The sequence below is a fragment of the Stenella coeruleoalba genome (assembly GCF_951394435.1).
Source record: "Stenella coeruleoalba genome assembly, chromosome: 9".
Taxonomy (NCBI): domain Eukaryota; kingdom Metazoa; phylum Chordata; class Mammalia; order Artiodactyla; family Delphinidae; genus Stenella; species Stenella coeruleoalba.
The window spans coordinates 77370059-77386756 of NC_137155.1; the positions used below are offsets into that span (position 1 = coordinate 77370059).

The 16698-nt window shown below is 36.1% G+C and overlaps 1 protein-coding gene across 7 annotated transcripts in view; it reads right to left on the reverse strand.

Moving 5' to 3' along the window:
- CADPS2 (calcium dependent secretion activator 2) overlaps positions 1 to 16698 on the reverse strand; it is a 486383-nt gene that overhangs the window by 181892 nt on the left and 287793 nt on the right. For all 7 annotated transcript variants that reach the window (XM_079931397.1, XM_079931396.1, XM_079931395.1 and 4 more), the window contains one exon: positions 15031 to 15097. In XM_079931397.1, the coding sequence (XP_079787523.1) occupies positions 15031 to 15097 (67 nt within the window). The remainder of the gene's footprint in view (positions 1 to 15030; positions 15098 to 16698) is intronic.

Below are 16698 nucleotides of genomic sequence, written 5' to 3' on the forward strand. Positions count from 1 at the left end.
TCTCTGTTCCAAATCCCCACTTTGAGAATGCCTCAGGGTATGTTTTCTTTCTCTTGGAGTGAACAATAAAATCCCTAGCCCCTGACAGACCAACATCAATATCCCTTGTCCCATACCCCAGCCCCAGGACAGCCACAACGTCAACTCACAAGCTTCACTATTTGGTCCCTGAGGTTTTCCTTTCTTCTTACAGTTACGTATGTAAAAAGATGTGTATTATATCATATTTCTAGATGTTTGCCATAAAATAATTCTTAGCATTATTTTTATGACTAGCCAACACCACCAATTTAAACCCTTTGGCTAACTCTCGATTCTAATTTTGTTTTATGGAGTTTCTGAATAGTAGGTCTAAGTTTTATATGCATGAGAGAGACTATACGTGTCTTTTTCACCACATTCCAGGAAAAAAAAAAATCTATGATGGATAGTATATAAAACCAAACATATGTTCAAATTTGTCTTATAATTAAAACATAATTATTAGACACCAGAGACTATTCCAAAGTCATCATTTTGTGATCAATTATTAACAAAATAGAACTATTTATTAAGCAAATCATTCATGTTTTCCATTTCATTCTTTTGGAGAGTTTTCAAAACCTGACTAAAAGAAAGTCTCCTGACAAATCACCACAGGAACGATCTGGAACCCGCTGGGAGAGAGGTCTGCCTTCCTTGCAAGGGTTAGCAACAATCTCCAGTAATTACTAGCTGGAGTGCAAGCAACCACTGCATCTGCTACTCCAGACAGGCTCTCCGGCAAGACTCGCCCACTTCTATGCATTTCTTCACCTGAACTGCCGAGCAGGAAAATATCACCTTCGCCTTTAAAACCCCACTTTCCATGTATTTCTTTATCTAGTAAAACCCTACTCCCCCTTCCAAGACCCTGACAAACGTGTCCCCTTTACCTTTCTAACTGCATTTCCTGTGTGTTGTTCCCTGTTTTTGCCTCACTGGCTCCTACACTGTCTGGCATATAGTCCCTGCCTTTTAATTTCTCCACGAAATCCAACTTATTTCAGTTTGATAAATATTCTATGAAGCCACATTTGAAAATGTATTCTATCTGAAAGTACAAATCACATACTTATCTTGTTAAAAAAAAAATACTACTAATAATCCAGCAGCCCAAATTACCCAACGTGTACTCAAATGGATCCTCCACTACTTGGCATACTAATGATATTTGCTTTTTTGAATGTCGAACACTCCACTTAAAATGTTCAGGAAATAATAAACATGAGGCCAAATTCATTCCTTCATCTAAAGAGCCTGTCTTGAGTACCCATTATGTGATGGGCACACCTGTGAGGGCCACGGGGACCCAGATCGTACTCCTTCAGGATACACAGCTGTGATGTGACCACAGTCATGAGGTCATCAAAATGCTAAGAAAATGCAGGAAAAACAAAGTGAAACAACAGATAATATAGCAAAAAATAATATGGGAAACAACTAGTTAGGGAGTGACTATTCATATTAAAAAGAAATTCTTAACCTTCTCAAAAATAAGTGGTTCATAAAAGTAAAGAGATCTGTCTATATTTTATGTATTTCTACTTAGAGAAAAAAACAAGGCCAAAATAATGAAATGTACTGTAAACTGAAAACTGATCAGAAAAAAACAGTAAGCAGTTTTAAAATTGTAGTGGAACATCATAAAATGTATAATTTCATTCAAAATCCCAGATCTTACTCACATATATCAGATACACATTATATAATAATACATGGGATTGTACTTCTCAACATTATAGATTTACTTTTTTTAAAAAATTAATTAATTTTTTGGCTGAGTTGGGACTTCGTTGCTGTGCGTGGGCTTCAGTAGTTGTGGCATGCAGGCTTAGTAGTTGTGGCGCATGGGCTTACTTGCTCTGCAGCATGTGGGATCTTCCCGGACCAGGGCTCAAACCCGTGACCCCTGCATTGGCAGGCGGATTCTTAACCACTGCACCACCAGGGTGCAACACTTTTTGATAGTATTGTCCTAACATTCTACAAGGTATTTACTTAATCAGTAAAAATTCACCAATGGAATAAAATATTGTTACATTTGCTAGAATTACAAATTTCAATCATGTGGTGAGGATTTTTAATACTTTGGAAACTAGAGGCTGTGATACCTAGAGGACTCAAGTCTCACTAAGTGACAAATAGTTACTCTCAGAGCTAAACGTCACTGAAAAGAAAACATATGATTATCCTCTGAAACATACTGGTATTGAGGGATGAGGGTTATGGATCCCCGAGGTTGTGACCTCAACTTGAGAGTTCATGGATGTGGAAACTGACTTTCCTGAGGTCACCCAGAAGGAGGTGGTCATCTTGAGTGTAGAACACAAGTCTCCTCAATCCAGTAAGTACTCCTTACGATATACCACATTCTAATTCACATTCTGAAACTTAAAAACTGTATTCCCAAGTAACAAGCCAATTGCCCCTTAATTTCTGGCAAAGTTACTATTTAAGAGAGCTATAAGATATTTAGTTAGGTATCTGTAAGAAACTATAATCAAAGACTACTAAGGGTAGGGGAGAGAAAGAAAAGTGAGTTGAACAGCAAGCAAGTTGAGGCATTTCTCTCAGGTACATATTCAATAAATCGCCATCATTTGTTTTATAGTACTGTTAACTATATCTTTAAACAATATAAAATTATAATCCTTTCATATATTTAATACTTCTCTTGAATTTTAATTGGTCTGAATTTAATACTGTCATCCTACTTTCTCTGTGTTTTGACCTTTTGTTGTGGTATATCTCACATACGGATTTTGGTTTTTATCCCACTCCGAGAATGTTACTAGGTCCATTTAACTCATTTATACTAAAAATTCATATATATATATGTATATATCGCTGTCTTCTGTAATATGGCTACTACAATTTCCTTGGCATCCTATTTTTAATCTATACTAGTTACTTTAAAAGTTTTCAAAGACATCATTGACCCTATCTTTTCTCTATTTATTGAAAGACAAATCATTTTTTACTGTGTCTTATAGAACTTGAAAAATGTAGCTTATTTTTATCGCTCCATTCATTAACTTTCACAAAATCTGGAGTTTAGTTTTCACATATTGTTATTATTACTTAATTACTTCATATACCTATAATGTATTTTAGGAATCATCTTTCACATTTTTGAGTCAAAATATTTTATAACAGTAATTTAGATTTAGCTATTTCTTATCATTATGCTCTTTTATATTTTAAGTTTGATATTTCTGAGATACCACACTCATTCACCTTTCAAATATCAGGAACTCCACTTTAAATATTTTCAGGAAGGTGAATTGTATCTTTTCTGAATCTCCACCCATACTATAATATTTTCTAGTGCTTTTATTCATGAACAACTTCTTGGATGTATATTACTTCTCAAGTCACACAATTTCCCATCAAATTACATATACCGTAGATATACTCTATTTCCCATCAAATAGAGTATATCTACAGTATATCTCTGTAGATATACTCTATTAAGTTCAGTAGTTGAGTGTTAAGGAAATACGAGGCAACATACACATCTTTTTTTTTTTTTTTTTTTTTGTGGTACATGGGCCTCTCACTGTTGTGGCCTCTCCCGTTGCGGAGCACAGGCTCCGGATGTGCAGGCTCAATGGCCATGGCTCACGGGCCTAGCCTATCTGCGGCATGTGGGATCTTCCCAGACCAGGGCACGAACCTGTGTCCCCTGCATCGGCAGGCGGACTCTCAACCACTGTGCCACCAGGGAAGCCCTGTACACATTTTTAACTGCAGAGAAGTGTGATAGAGTGATAAAAATTTTTTGATGCATAATACTTATTTCCTAAGCATAAAATTCTTTTGGGGAACAGCCATGGAAATAAGAATTCAAGGAGAAAAAGCTAATAATATACAATTTGCAATGGTTACAGGTGCATATAAAATCACAACAGCATGTAAATTCTATTGAGCATTTTTACGATTAATTTAATGGTTTTATTTTAGAATCTGCATCCGTTGCAACTATTTAAATTTATGATAAAAAGTTTACAGTGATCTATAGTTGTAAAAAATTTAATTTAAGGGACATACTAGGAAAACAGTTTGAAGACTGATGTGACTGCTCCTGCCTAATTGGTCTTTTTTTAGGAAGACACATCTGGTCCTTCCTTGATACCTTTTAGAACTGTGAGAATTAGTCTTTCATTCCTTACTAGTCAGAATGGTAAGTAACGGGCTGTAGTTTCATGTACATCTACAATTTTTATTATCTTCTTCCATGTTCTTATGGGTCGTTTTTCCCCTGTTATTCATTCATTCATTCAACAAATACTTACTGAATAACTACAGTGTATTTTTCTAGGCCTTGAGGATACAACAATGTCCCCAGCATCAGAATCAGAAAAAAAAAATTAGAAAAATAAAATCAATCTCACATAGTGAGGTGGAGAAGACTGAATTACAAATAAACAAGGAGATACCTACAACAATTTTGGGTGGTGAATTGCTTTGAAGAAAAATAAAGCAGAGCAAAGAGTATGTCATTGAAGGGAGTCTATTTTTGATAATGTGGCCAGAAAAGGGCTCTCTGAAGACAATCGTATTTCAATATTGGAAGCATTTCAATCGGAAGTAAAGGGGGATAAGCCAGGCTTAACAAATGAGTCTGCCATTTCAAATCCAAGTCCCAGTTTCATATCCCCCTCACTTGCTTAACCTTATTCTTTCCAACTTATCTTTGACAAGACTCTGGACAAATTACTTTAAGCCCTGTATAGTTCAGTTTGATTTTCTGTAAAACAGAGACAACAATGACTCATGTTATAAAGGGCTTTGAGAGAACTGGAGATACTGACATAGAGCACCTAGCACAATGCTTGCCTGTTATGCAGTGGTCTCCCAATAAATCAAATCCAACTGTCAGGGAACCATCAACCTTCTCTCTATGCTTTTGTGTCTTCCTAGAGTCATTTCACTGTGGGTTAGAGATGCAGTTTGTTCTGCAACAGGTGTGAAGATACCTGACTGACTTGGGGATTGACCCGATTTGGGGGCTGTATGCTTCCATGCTGGGAATGACTAAGGACTGTTGACTTTCACGCCTCAGCCTTCTGCTTTCCAGCCTCACTTGGTTCTCTCCCCCTTTAACTTTCTATTCCTCCCAGTCTCAAGCGTTGTTTCTTTCCATTAAGCAGACAGTGACTATGTTACTGAAGATACCTGTTGAATGAATATGTAAATGAACAAGAAACTGAGGGAGAAGAAAAATTGGAGATGCTTTTAAATGTAGTTTTAGATATTAGTCCCTCCATTTCTAATGGACATTATCTTGAATACATATTTCAATGTATAAAAAAATTATTCTCTTAAAACAATAAAGATTAATCTCTAAAGCTCTTTATATAAATCATGTTCGTGTTGTCACACATGAAACAATCCAGAATTAATATGCATAACGCACCTAAAGTGCTAAAAATGTGCTTGCTATTTAAGATCTAGCCTTAAAAACTACCCGCCAAAAGGCTACTTGTTTTTTTCAGTCAGTGTAAAACGTTTACATCAACGTTGCTCTTTTCTTTATATAACCTGAAGTACAGGTTCAGTTGCTGTTTTCTGCTTTACGTATTGTATTTCTAGCTACCTTTAAATAATACAATTATCTCTTAACATGATGGATATGTTTAAGTACCAATTTCAAAATCTTTAGAGATACCAAGAAAAAAACCCAAAGCCAAAAAAACCTCCAGCTTTAGAGAGATCGCCTACTTTTGAAAGTCATGGTAATTTAAATGGTATTAAATATGTATTATTTTGTACTTCTCTTAATATTTTGTTTACTCTAATATCTCAAGAGTCCCCTAACAGTCCTGGAGTCTATCACAGATAATTGGGCCCAGAGTTTTAATGAAGAGTACAGATGGAAGAGTAACAAAATACCAACGACCAACGAAGCTGTCACTGACAATTAGGAAATCGGACCCAGGAGACAACTGAAAAAAGTGCAGTTTGGCTTTCGAATACTCTGGCTCAGGAAGCAACTAACTACGAACACTATCCTTTTGACTCATTGGCTCCTGGTTCCGCTTCCATAAAATGACGCTGTGTTTTATGCGTTTGATTCCTCTAACGTCCCCAAGCACCTTCACTTTTGCCCATCTCTTTTGCAAGGTCATGCTAAATCACATTCCAGAGGCAAACCCTACAATGAACCTGTAGGATATATTCAAGTGAATCCTTCAGAATAGTGTCAACACCTTGTAGCTACTGGTTTGCTCGCCAGTCTCCAGAGTGAGGGTAAACTGGAGTTTGCACTCTGGAAAGTGGAACTGCACTCTGAACGAAAAGAACTGTCAGTATCAGTTGGCACTAACAGTTAATGTATGCTGCTGAAGGATAAGCTACAGGGGCCAGGGGTTTACCACACTCCCCATGCTTCCAGCTGAAGGCAGTCTTGCAGCCCCCACTCTGCTCCATCTTCGCATACCAGGGAGTTAGAAACAGGTGGTCTGACCTATTCTGATCTAGCATTTGTTTTCATGTATAAGCTTACTTATAAGCTTATATAGTATAATTGCAATGGAAAATCCATTCAGTGGAGAGACAGAGCAATGATAAACATTCAATATCCTTAACCCAATCCACTCTTAATAACTCCATAAAGAATGGATTTGTTGAGAATTGGGGGATATAAACAGACTTTAATCTGAGGACAGCGTTAAATCAGGTTTTGGCATCATTACCTCTGATGGGGCACCTGAGTTGCTGAGGTCCCACGAGGTACCTGCATCTGGTCTGGGAAACCTCCCATTTTATTTTCAATTGCCAACCTGTTTCACACCTGTCTGTGTCCACACGTGTAACCGCTAACGGTGAGTTCTCAGACACCACAGCATTCAGGTTTGCGTGCTGTATTCCTACCGCAGGGATCACGTTAACAGCTGGCAGCTTAGCAACTGCCACCGTCTAATTTCAGGAAAGATTAAGGCTTAAAAATCCTTAGCTGGAAATGTTCTTGGCAGAGGCCAAAGGTGCTGCTAGAGTTATTTAAAAAAAAAAAAAAATCCCAGAGCTTAATTTAATCAAGGAAAATGAATATATCTTCAAGATCATGATGGATTTGAAGGAAATATATATTTACTGTCTTGACCAAATGGCATAAAAAAGATTTAGCAATCAGTGCATAAATTAGAAAGAGGAAAGGCAGTCTTTTTAAAACAATGCTCAGACCAATTCACATATACTCTTTTATTGAACAAATATTTCGGCAGTTTCTACTCACAGTAGATTATAAGAAAGACAAGGTCCTTATTTTCATGGAGCATATATTCTAGAAGGAGTAAAGAGATAATTAAAAAATAGATATATAAGGATGACAACTTTGATTAGAGAAAAATGCTCTGAAAAATATAAAACAGGGTAATGTGACAGGGAGTCACTGTAGATTGGGTGGGTAAAAAAGACCTATTTAAGGTGACATTTGACCTGATACCTAAGTGGGTAGGTAGAATGAGCCAGTCACAGAGGAAATATAAGCAGTAGAAAAAATGTTCAGAATTTCTTTAGATGCGTTTAGGGGTAGCCAAGCAACAACTGAGTGGAAGAAAGGTAGGGAGACTTAATTCAAAGGCATATTTGCATAGGAATCACACTTTAGAAATAAACTCATATTATCATATATTTGAGAGAGGGGGCTGGTGACTTGGAGGTGCTAAACTCCAGCTCTTGGCACTGCGATTAATTTGGGCGCAGGGCATTACAAGTCACGGTGCTGCTCAGACACAGGCAGGGACTCATCAAAGAGGAAGCTAGAGGCCACAATATGTACAATATATCGGACCTTCTCTAGGTTAGAGTCAGAGGTTATTCTAAGTGTAATGGGAAGTCATGGAGGGATTTAGACAGAAAATTGGCAAAATCTGAGTTATGCTTCAAATAGATTATTCTGGCAATGTGAAGAATAGATTGTAAAGAGAATGGTAGAAAGTAGAAGCAGAGAGAACAGCTGGGATTCTATTGTGAAAATCCATGTGAAGATAATAGTGGTTTCAACTAGAACAGGAGCAGAGAAGATGGAAAGAATTGAATGTAAGCAGGATACTGTTCTGGCTGTAGATAAAACAGTATTTTCTGACGGACATGGGGGCAATGAAAAAAGAGTCATCAAAGACGACACCAACGTTTTGGTTCAAGTATGCTCAAATATAAGTCAGTTTTTATGTTCCATATAGAGGTTTGAGAAGGAACCCAAATTAAAGGTGAGATATTCATTTATCTTACATTTACCAAGTCTTAATTATGTGGCAGGAACACTACACATGTATGTGTAAAGATATATATGCATACGAATGCATGCATATACATAAAGATATACACATACAGCATTTTAAAGTGGAGTCTTATAAAACAAAAAAATTAAGCCCATTAAAATTTAATTCAGATAAAGGATAATTGTCACAATATTGCACATTCCTCATTCATAGGGCCTTTGCTCTTTCATATAGATATGAGCTAGAAAAGAAGAGAAATAGACATTTCTTTGCAATCTAAACATGAAAATAACAACACAAATTTTAAGGGAACACAGGGTATATGCAAAAGAGGAATTTTTGCATTTGCGATCATATCCTGATCTGTATGAGATACTCCTTACCAAATTCGGCCCCACTCACACTCTACTTTCTTTTATAGTTTTAGCTCTTGAGACATAGGTAAATGATATTTTAGAACCATTTTGAAGAGTAAGTGCATTAGTTCGCTAATGCCCAAAGGTAAATTGTATAAATTAATATGGCCATTTTCTTGTTTTTGGTTCTTTTTTTTTTTTTGGCTATGGAAAACTCAATTATCACAAAGCAAAAGTTCTCTTAAAAATGAAACTTAAAAAAATTCTTTTCCTCTGAGATTTTGTTCCAAATAAGCTCCACAACCAAAAGAATTTTCGAGTTTCTTTCACACGTGCATTTTGAAAGATAATACATGCAACCTGACACATAATGACCATTAACTATAAAAAAGACAAATTAAAAAAAAAAAGTTTTGGTGAGTATTTAAGCATTCATGAGTCAGCTAGAGCTTTATAAATCTTACTTCATATTATAGGTATCTATGCCTTTGGCCCAGCAATTTCATTTCTATAGGAATACTCCCAATACACCTAAAGATTATGCATATATATTGATTCCAGCATTATTTGTTGATTAAAAAAAAGGAACTTAAATGTCTCAAAAAGGGGAATTGTTATATAAATTATCTTAATCTACACTATGGGATCCAATCGTCCATTAAAAAGAATAAAAGAGATTTTAAAATACTGACATGGTAACTTTATGATATATTTTAAAAGAAGAAGTGGTACATATATACAATGGAATATTACTCAGCCATAAAAAAGAATGAAATTGGGTCATTTGTAGAGATGTGGATGGACATAGAGTCTGTCATACAAAGTGAAGTAAGTCAGAAAGAGAAAAACAAATATTGTATATTAACACATATATGTGGAATCTAGAAAAATGGTACAGATGAACCTATTTGCAGGGCAGCAATAGAGAAGACGCAGACATAGAGAACGGATGTGTGGACACAGGGGATGAAGGGGGTGGTGGGACGAATTGGGAGACCAAGTTTGACATAAATACACTACTTTGTGTAAAACAGACAGCTAGTGGGAACTTGCAGTATAGCACAGGAAGCTCAGCTCAGTGCTCTGTGATGACCTAGATGGGTGGGATAGGGCGTGGGGTGGGATGGAGGGGATATATGTATACACATAACTGATTCACTTCATTGTACAGCACAAACTAACACAATACTGTAAAGCAATTATACTCCAGTAAAAAAATAGGAGGATCAAAACAATTCACAAATGTATCAACACATGGAATGATTCCATTAGGGTTGGATTAGACTGAAACAAGTTTAAAAGGCCAAACTACTAGCAATGGTTATTTGGCTATTGGGGGGGAAGACTGGAATAAGGTGGCCGTGCTGGGAGGGGTGCTGAAGAGGGCCTTTCATTTGCTGCCATAAATACTTGTGTATGGTTTGGTTTTATCCTATACTGAGTATGTCTTGGGTTTGTACATTTTAAATCAGTTTAAAACATGAAGCCAGAGAGCCACTACCCTATGACTTTCTTGACTTGACAGAAGCATATTTATTCACTTTGCATTACTATAAGCAAACATCAGCTTATGTCCTAAGACTAAACCTAGACCATACAATTTCCTGCAGTTAGTGGCGTTCTCAGAACTGTGCCAGTAGCCTGCTGCAGTGCTTCTCCAGGTGTGCTGAATATTTCAGATATCAATAGGCTGGGGCAGCCACTTCTTTAAGCTTAGAGCAGATTTTGATGGCATGTCACTAACAGAGTGGTTCTCGTATGTCTGCAGCATGTAATGATCACTCAGGGGCATGGCTGACTGTTTATATCCTGTGCCAACTCAGCTGATGTGTAATTAACATTATGTCTTGATAGCCTGCTGTTTGCGGCAACTTCAAGTCATGATTCTGACACATCGACAACAAGCAGTGAACACTCTGATACAGGGCCAAAACAACATAGATGTCTATCTTCTTCAGTTTCCAGGCATGTCATACGGTAAGTGGCCTTCACGAGCATGGGACTCTTTATGCCATCAGTCACTGGCCATTTCTTTAAAGGAGTGACACTGTTTTCTACTTCGTGAAATGAATGATCCACAGTGATTATTCGTTTTTTCTGTTTGTCTTCAGATCAACTGTAGTTGTGTGCATTCATTTGATCATGGCACCGTGACAGAGGACATAAGAGCTTAGCCTCTAGAGACTGACAGAACTGGATTAATCACTTGACGCTACCACTTACTAACTGTATAATTCTGGGCAAATTATATAACCTCTTTGTACATCAATTTAATCTGTACAGTGGGGATAATACCTACCCTCAAATAAACCTTATTCTGAAGAGTAAAAGAGATAATGTAGTAAAAGTGCTCCCCATAAATGCCTGCCACATTTGCATAATAAATATTAGATTAAATATAGCAATAATTGTATTAATAGGTGAGTGATTCAGGAATTTTTATATTACCACAGAATATGCAATATCTGGGGGCATACAGTTGTTTGAATACGCATTAGCTGAATACAGAATTATGAAATAATTCAGTTTGGTTAAATCATAAATACAAGTATAGAATTTTAAAGCTACTGAATGGTTTATTATAATGAACTAAAACATATTAGTGTCATAAGTACTTTATGCCAATGATATCCTCCAAATGTAATACTAAAACACTGAATAAGCATAACAAACACATATAAGTTTAATACAAACACATGTAAGTTTTGGTAAGAGTTCAAACATATTCCTCAAAATCACTGTTCTTTCAGTTTGGCTTGAACCAAAATTTACCTTCATGAAAAACAAATGCAGCCTCTTAGACATGAAAGATCTAATTAATACTGTCACTATACTGGCTTCAGAATCTAAATGGGGTCCAAAACTAATCTTACTTAGAAGCTAAATAAACACCCCACATTGATAAGTAATTCATTTTCCCATTTTCAACTCTGATTTAAATGTTTATACAAGAGTCTTTGAAAAGTCTCTTCACCTCAACAGCTCTGTAAGTGTTCCCTTTGAACAATGACTTTGCAGCTGACCAAACCCGACTCTCAATCAATTTTTATGAGTACAAATTCTTGGGCTGATGGCTAGATCTCCAGCTATATCACTCATATAATACACACTCACAAGTGGTGATGAGATTCACATTATCACCAGAGCACCATTCTGACGATGGCGGCAGCAGACACAGCAGGGGTATACTGTCCTCTCTGAAAATGACTCCTTCACCTTTTAATAGTACAGCCTGCAGGTATAGATCTACGAACTATTTGCCAATAGAATGAGAGCTATCTTTAAAAATACTGATAAAACTACCTGGCTCTTCCCAATGAGTCCTTCTTGCTCAATCTCCATACATACCCATCTTGATTTTGAAGTGGGTACATTCAATTTGTCTTCCCATTACATTTGGAATTGAAAGGAAGATTCAATTGTCTTTAAAACTTCAAAAAGTTGCCAGACTACTGGCGTGTAAATCTCAAAACACTTGGGCATGGGATTCTTTGTGTGAGTACACGTACTTACATATATTTGTGTAAAGATACAATGCTTAAACATGACTTCAAATTTTAAAATGATACCTCAGGTAGAATAAATCTGAATTCATGATAGTTTGGTGGTGTTTCTCCTAAATTTTAATTACGGGGTATAGAGGTTTACCTCCTTTGGTTTAAATTGAATTTTGCCTTTAAAATGTTAAACATATTTTTGTTACGTGGAGAACTTTCTAGCTCTCCAAAGACATGGTTAATGTTCCTAAAAGACATACCAATTAATGATCTCAAAAGTATTCAACTTCCTTCTTTCATTTCTAAACTCTCTTATGGGGTGATAAAGTATACGTGGTTGTTTTATAACTTGATTCTTGTGATCATATGCCAGAAAATAAGGTAAGAAGCAAAGGATTACCTTGAACTTTACCTGGCCAGAAGCATGAGGTGTCCATTTGACCTCTCAAAACTGATGTGCTAAGGCCTAGTTTTCATATTAAAACAGTCAGTATATAAGAAACTCTTTAGCCTACTGTCATTTCACTGGATCTCTACACAACAAACACTCTCTGATTCATTCTTTAAAAAAATAGTGAATATGATCCAGCAATCACATTCCTTGGCATTTACCCAAAGGAGCTGGAAAGTTATGTCTATACAAAAACCTGCACACAAACGTGTATAGCAGCTCAGTTCATAATTGCCAAAATTTGGAAGCAACCAAGATGTCCTTCAGCAGATGAATAAATAAACTGTGATTCATCCAGACAATGGAATATTATTTAGTGCTAAAAAGAAATGAGCTTTTGAGCTATGAAAAAACATGGAAAAATCTTAAATGCAAATTTGTAAGTGAAAGAAGCTAATCTGAAAAGGCTACATGTTGCATGATTCCAACTCTATGACTTTCTGGAAATGGCAAAACTATGGTAAAAAGATCAAGGGTTGCCAAAGGTGGAGGGGAAGATGAATAGGCAGAACACAGAGGATTTTCAAGGCAGTGAAAATGCTTTGTATAATGTTACAATAATGAATAGTATGTTTGTCCAAATACACAGAGGTACAACACCAAAAGTGAACCCTAATAAAAACTACGGACTTTTGATGAAGATGATGTGTCAACGTAGGTTCATCCTTGGTAACAAATGTACCATTCTGGTGAGTGTTGTTGACAGTGGAGGAGGCTATGTCTGGGGACAGAGGATATATAGGAAATCTCTGTACCTTCCTTTAAATTTTGTTGTGAACCTAAACTGCTCTAAAAAAAAATATCGACTAAAAGGTATGATATGTTGAACATCTGTGGTTACTGGGTGACATTCTCATGTGCTCTCATACATATTTCCACCAGTTAAACTCTAGGCTTGCTAAGAGTCAGTAGGGTTTGCTTATTAGGCCAATAACATCAGCTATTGAACTTATGGGATGGGAACTTATGAGATTCTATGTAAATGAATGACATATGACTATGAAAAAGAAGCTGCACTTCCTACAAAAAATCAGTTGAATGCTTGGAAAGATTTGACAAAGACAAGTCACTAACACAAACTTGTCAAATTAGATGTGGGTGAGACATCTATAACTGGAGAAAGATCTGCACTCAAACTGCCTGGTAAATGCATTTCAATTCTTGTGCCAATGTCAAGAAATTAAACCTGGAAACCAAAGAAGATGGCTTATAGGTGTGGTTTTTGGAGGAGGATCACTGAGAACTCCCAACAGGGAGCCCTTTCTCAAAGCAAGTGCTTGGGGTTTATATCAAAAGATTGTCAGTGTGTGTGCGCACGCACATGTGTGTGCATCTCTTAGTAAACTCGTTGACCAAATATTGGTTCTATTTACATAAGAAAAAGTCACACTTTACCCAGGGGAAAAAAGCACTTTTGATGAAAAGGTTATACTTTTCGTGAAGTTACCACGCTACTATGGCACATCAATAAAATAATTTTATCCAGCAGTTGATAGATGGCTTTATTTCTGGAAGACAGCAAATAATTTTCTTTCCTTGGAATTTCACCATGTTAATCTGATCTGGGCTATTTAAACTACTTACGTGTGAATAGGAATTGATGAGATTTTACAGACTGTTTTGTGTTAAGGATCCCAAGAGAGCTTCTCTTTTCATATATATTCACTGGGAACAAAACAGCTTGGATTTATCATGAAATGGAATGACTATTACTCAAATTTATTCTTTAATGTAACTTTAACTAAATGAGTATATTCCATGAGCAAAGGTCATCCACGATTCAAAAACCAAACCAAAACAAAAAAGAGTCAACTGAAGTGTACATTCCAATATCCTGTCTACATTCAGAATACTATCACAAACAAATCTACCAGTCAAGGTAATTTAAAGACCTGTACATGTGAATAAGTGATATATATGGTACATTTTTATAAAAACGCATGTTTCTATGTATTAAGTTTTATCTATGAACTATGGAACAATGCAGTGACTCTCAAGGTATGCTCTTGGGATCCCGGAGCTCTTCAAGATCCTTTCAGGGACTTGGGAAGTCAAAACCATTTTTCTAACAATATTCAAACATCTTTGCCTGTTTCACACTTACTCTCTCAAGAGCGTATAGCGGAGTTTTCCAGAGGCTAAATTTCACCTGAGATTGCGACAGATTGAAGGCAGAAGCTGATGTGAAAATGCAGCTGCATTCTATTTTATTAAGCCAGAATATTAAAGAGGGGTACAAAAGCAAAAAGTAATGCCACTCATATCACTAAAATGTTTGGCCTGAAAAATAGTTATTTTAAATAAAAAGGTTATTTGCATTGGCATATAATGGGCTTACCAATTTTATTTTAAAATGAATTAAAACATTTTTTAAATTTCTCAGTTTTAATTTCTGATACAGTAAATATTGATAGATACAACCCACAGAAAACTTGAGAATGGCTTAGAGTGATTATGTGACAGGAAAAAAGTCTACTTACCTGAACAAGAACAAAGTAACGTTTTTTCCATCTTTTCCAAACCTTCTGTCCAAGGGCATACAGATATCTGGTAAGAAAAACAAGTAAAAGAATACTTTACATGAATGGTGTGGTTCCACGTAATCGTATTTCTTCCATAGGTATTCATTCTTGCAACGAGCCTGCTAAAGGCAAAGTTTAGTTCATTTGGAATCTGTGACAGCACGCAGCTTCTGTGTTACAAAATGACTGAGCCTGTTCTACGGCTTTTGAAAGGGAATTGATTTATGTGGCTTGTCAACTGTCAGTTTTTCCCACAAATTGAGCGAAGTTGGAGTTAGAAAGGATAATCAAAGAAGCAGTAGGAATTTTATTTCTTATACATATTTCTTAGGAGAGACAAAGGCTACGAATTGAGGCTACAGTACCAAATGTTTCAGCTCTCAGCTGACCGGGGCTGAGGAGTGTGGCCTCGCAGGCAGCTGGCTGCAGAGTCCAGAACCCATGGAGAAGGGTCGCTGTTCAGCTGAGTGTTCCCGAGATGTGCCTGCACCAATCTCAGTTTCCATTTCCTCAACTATCAAATGAAAGGACTGGATGTGATGATTTCTGAGGTCCCTGCCAGCTCCATAATTTGGAGATTTGCCTGACTTATGCAAGCTTCTTACTGCAAATTTTCCTAACTATGAAATTTAGATACTAATGAAGATGACACTGTATAATTTAACACAGTTTCAACCAAGGCTTTTGTTTAACTTTGCACTGCTATTAGTAACCTAAATTGAAATGATTCAAGTAGTCAATCACTGGAGAAGAGAACTTTTGTTCTTACTGAATATACAGATGTAAGCTTAAGTATCAAGGAGGAAAGAGAAGAAATTAAAAATTAATCAGGTATGAGTGTGTCATGGAGGGCTATTTAAAATTATACCACATACCTCCTACAAAAGTGGGAAACATTGTTAGAAGTTTAAAATATGACAAATAGAGAGCTAATTTTTAAATTGAAGTAAGACTTTTCAGTATTTTATCACAATCCCTTTTTCTAATGTGGAGGTTTAACACTGCTGAGGCTATTCAAACTAACTTAATTTATAAACAATTCTGAGTGATTTAAGAAAAGGACTATAGCTAATAGTTTGTTTAGGGGCTTAAAGTCTTCAGACTTTCTCTCAATTTTTAAAACTGAAAACTTAGCTTGAATTTTTAGTTTCTGTCTTATGAAAATAATTCTCTTTCGTAAAACACAACAAACATACTCTTTGCCCCCTTTTGAAAAAAATATGGGATATTAGCTAAGGTGTGCTGAAATGATGGGATTTCTTATTCACTGCTAGTGAAGTGTAACATAAGACCACCTTCCTGTAGGATAACATGGCAGTATATAGAAACGGTCTCCACCTCTTCATCATAGAATTAGGGAAATAATTAGGTACATACACAAAGATGTATGCTACATGGATACTTAGAACAGCGTTTTTTATATTATGGAAAAGGTGACAACTTAAATGTCCAACAGTAGGTGAATGTCTTAATAAATGCTAGAAAATGCATAGAAATACTATGCCACTGAAAAAATATTTTTGATAAAATAACATAAAGAAAATTTCATTGCATAATATTATGGGAAAAGAGCAGATTCAAAACTATTGATACATAAATACTTAGTGATTTAAAATTTGTAAAAAA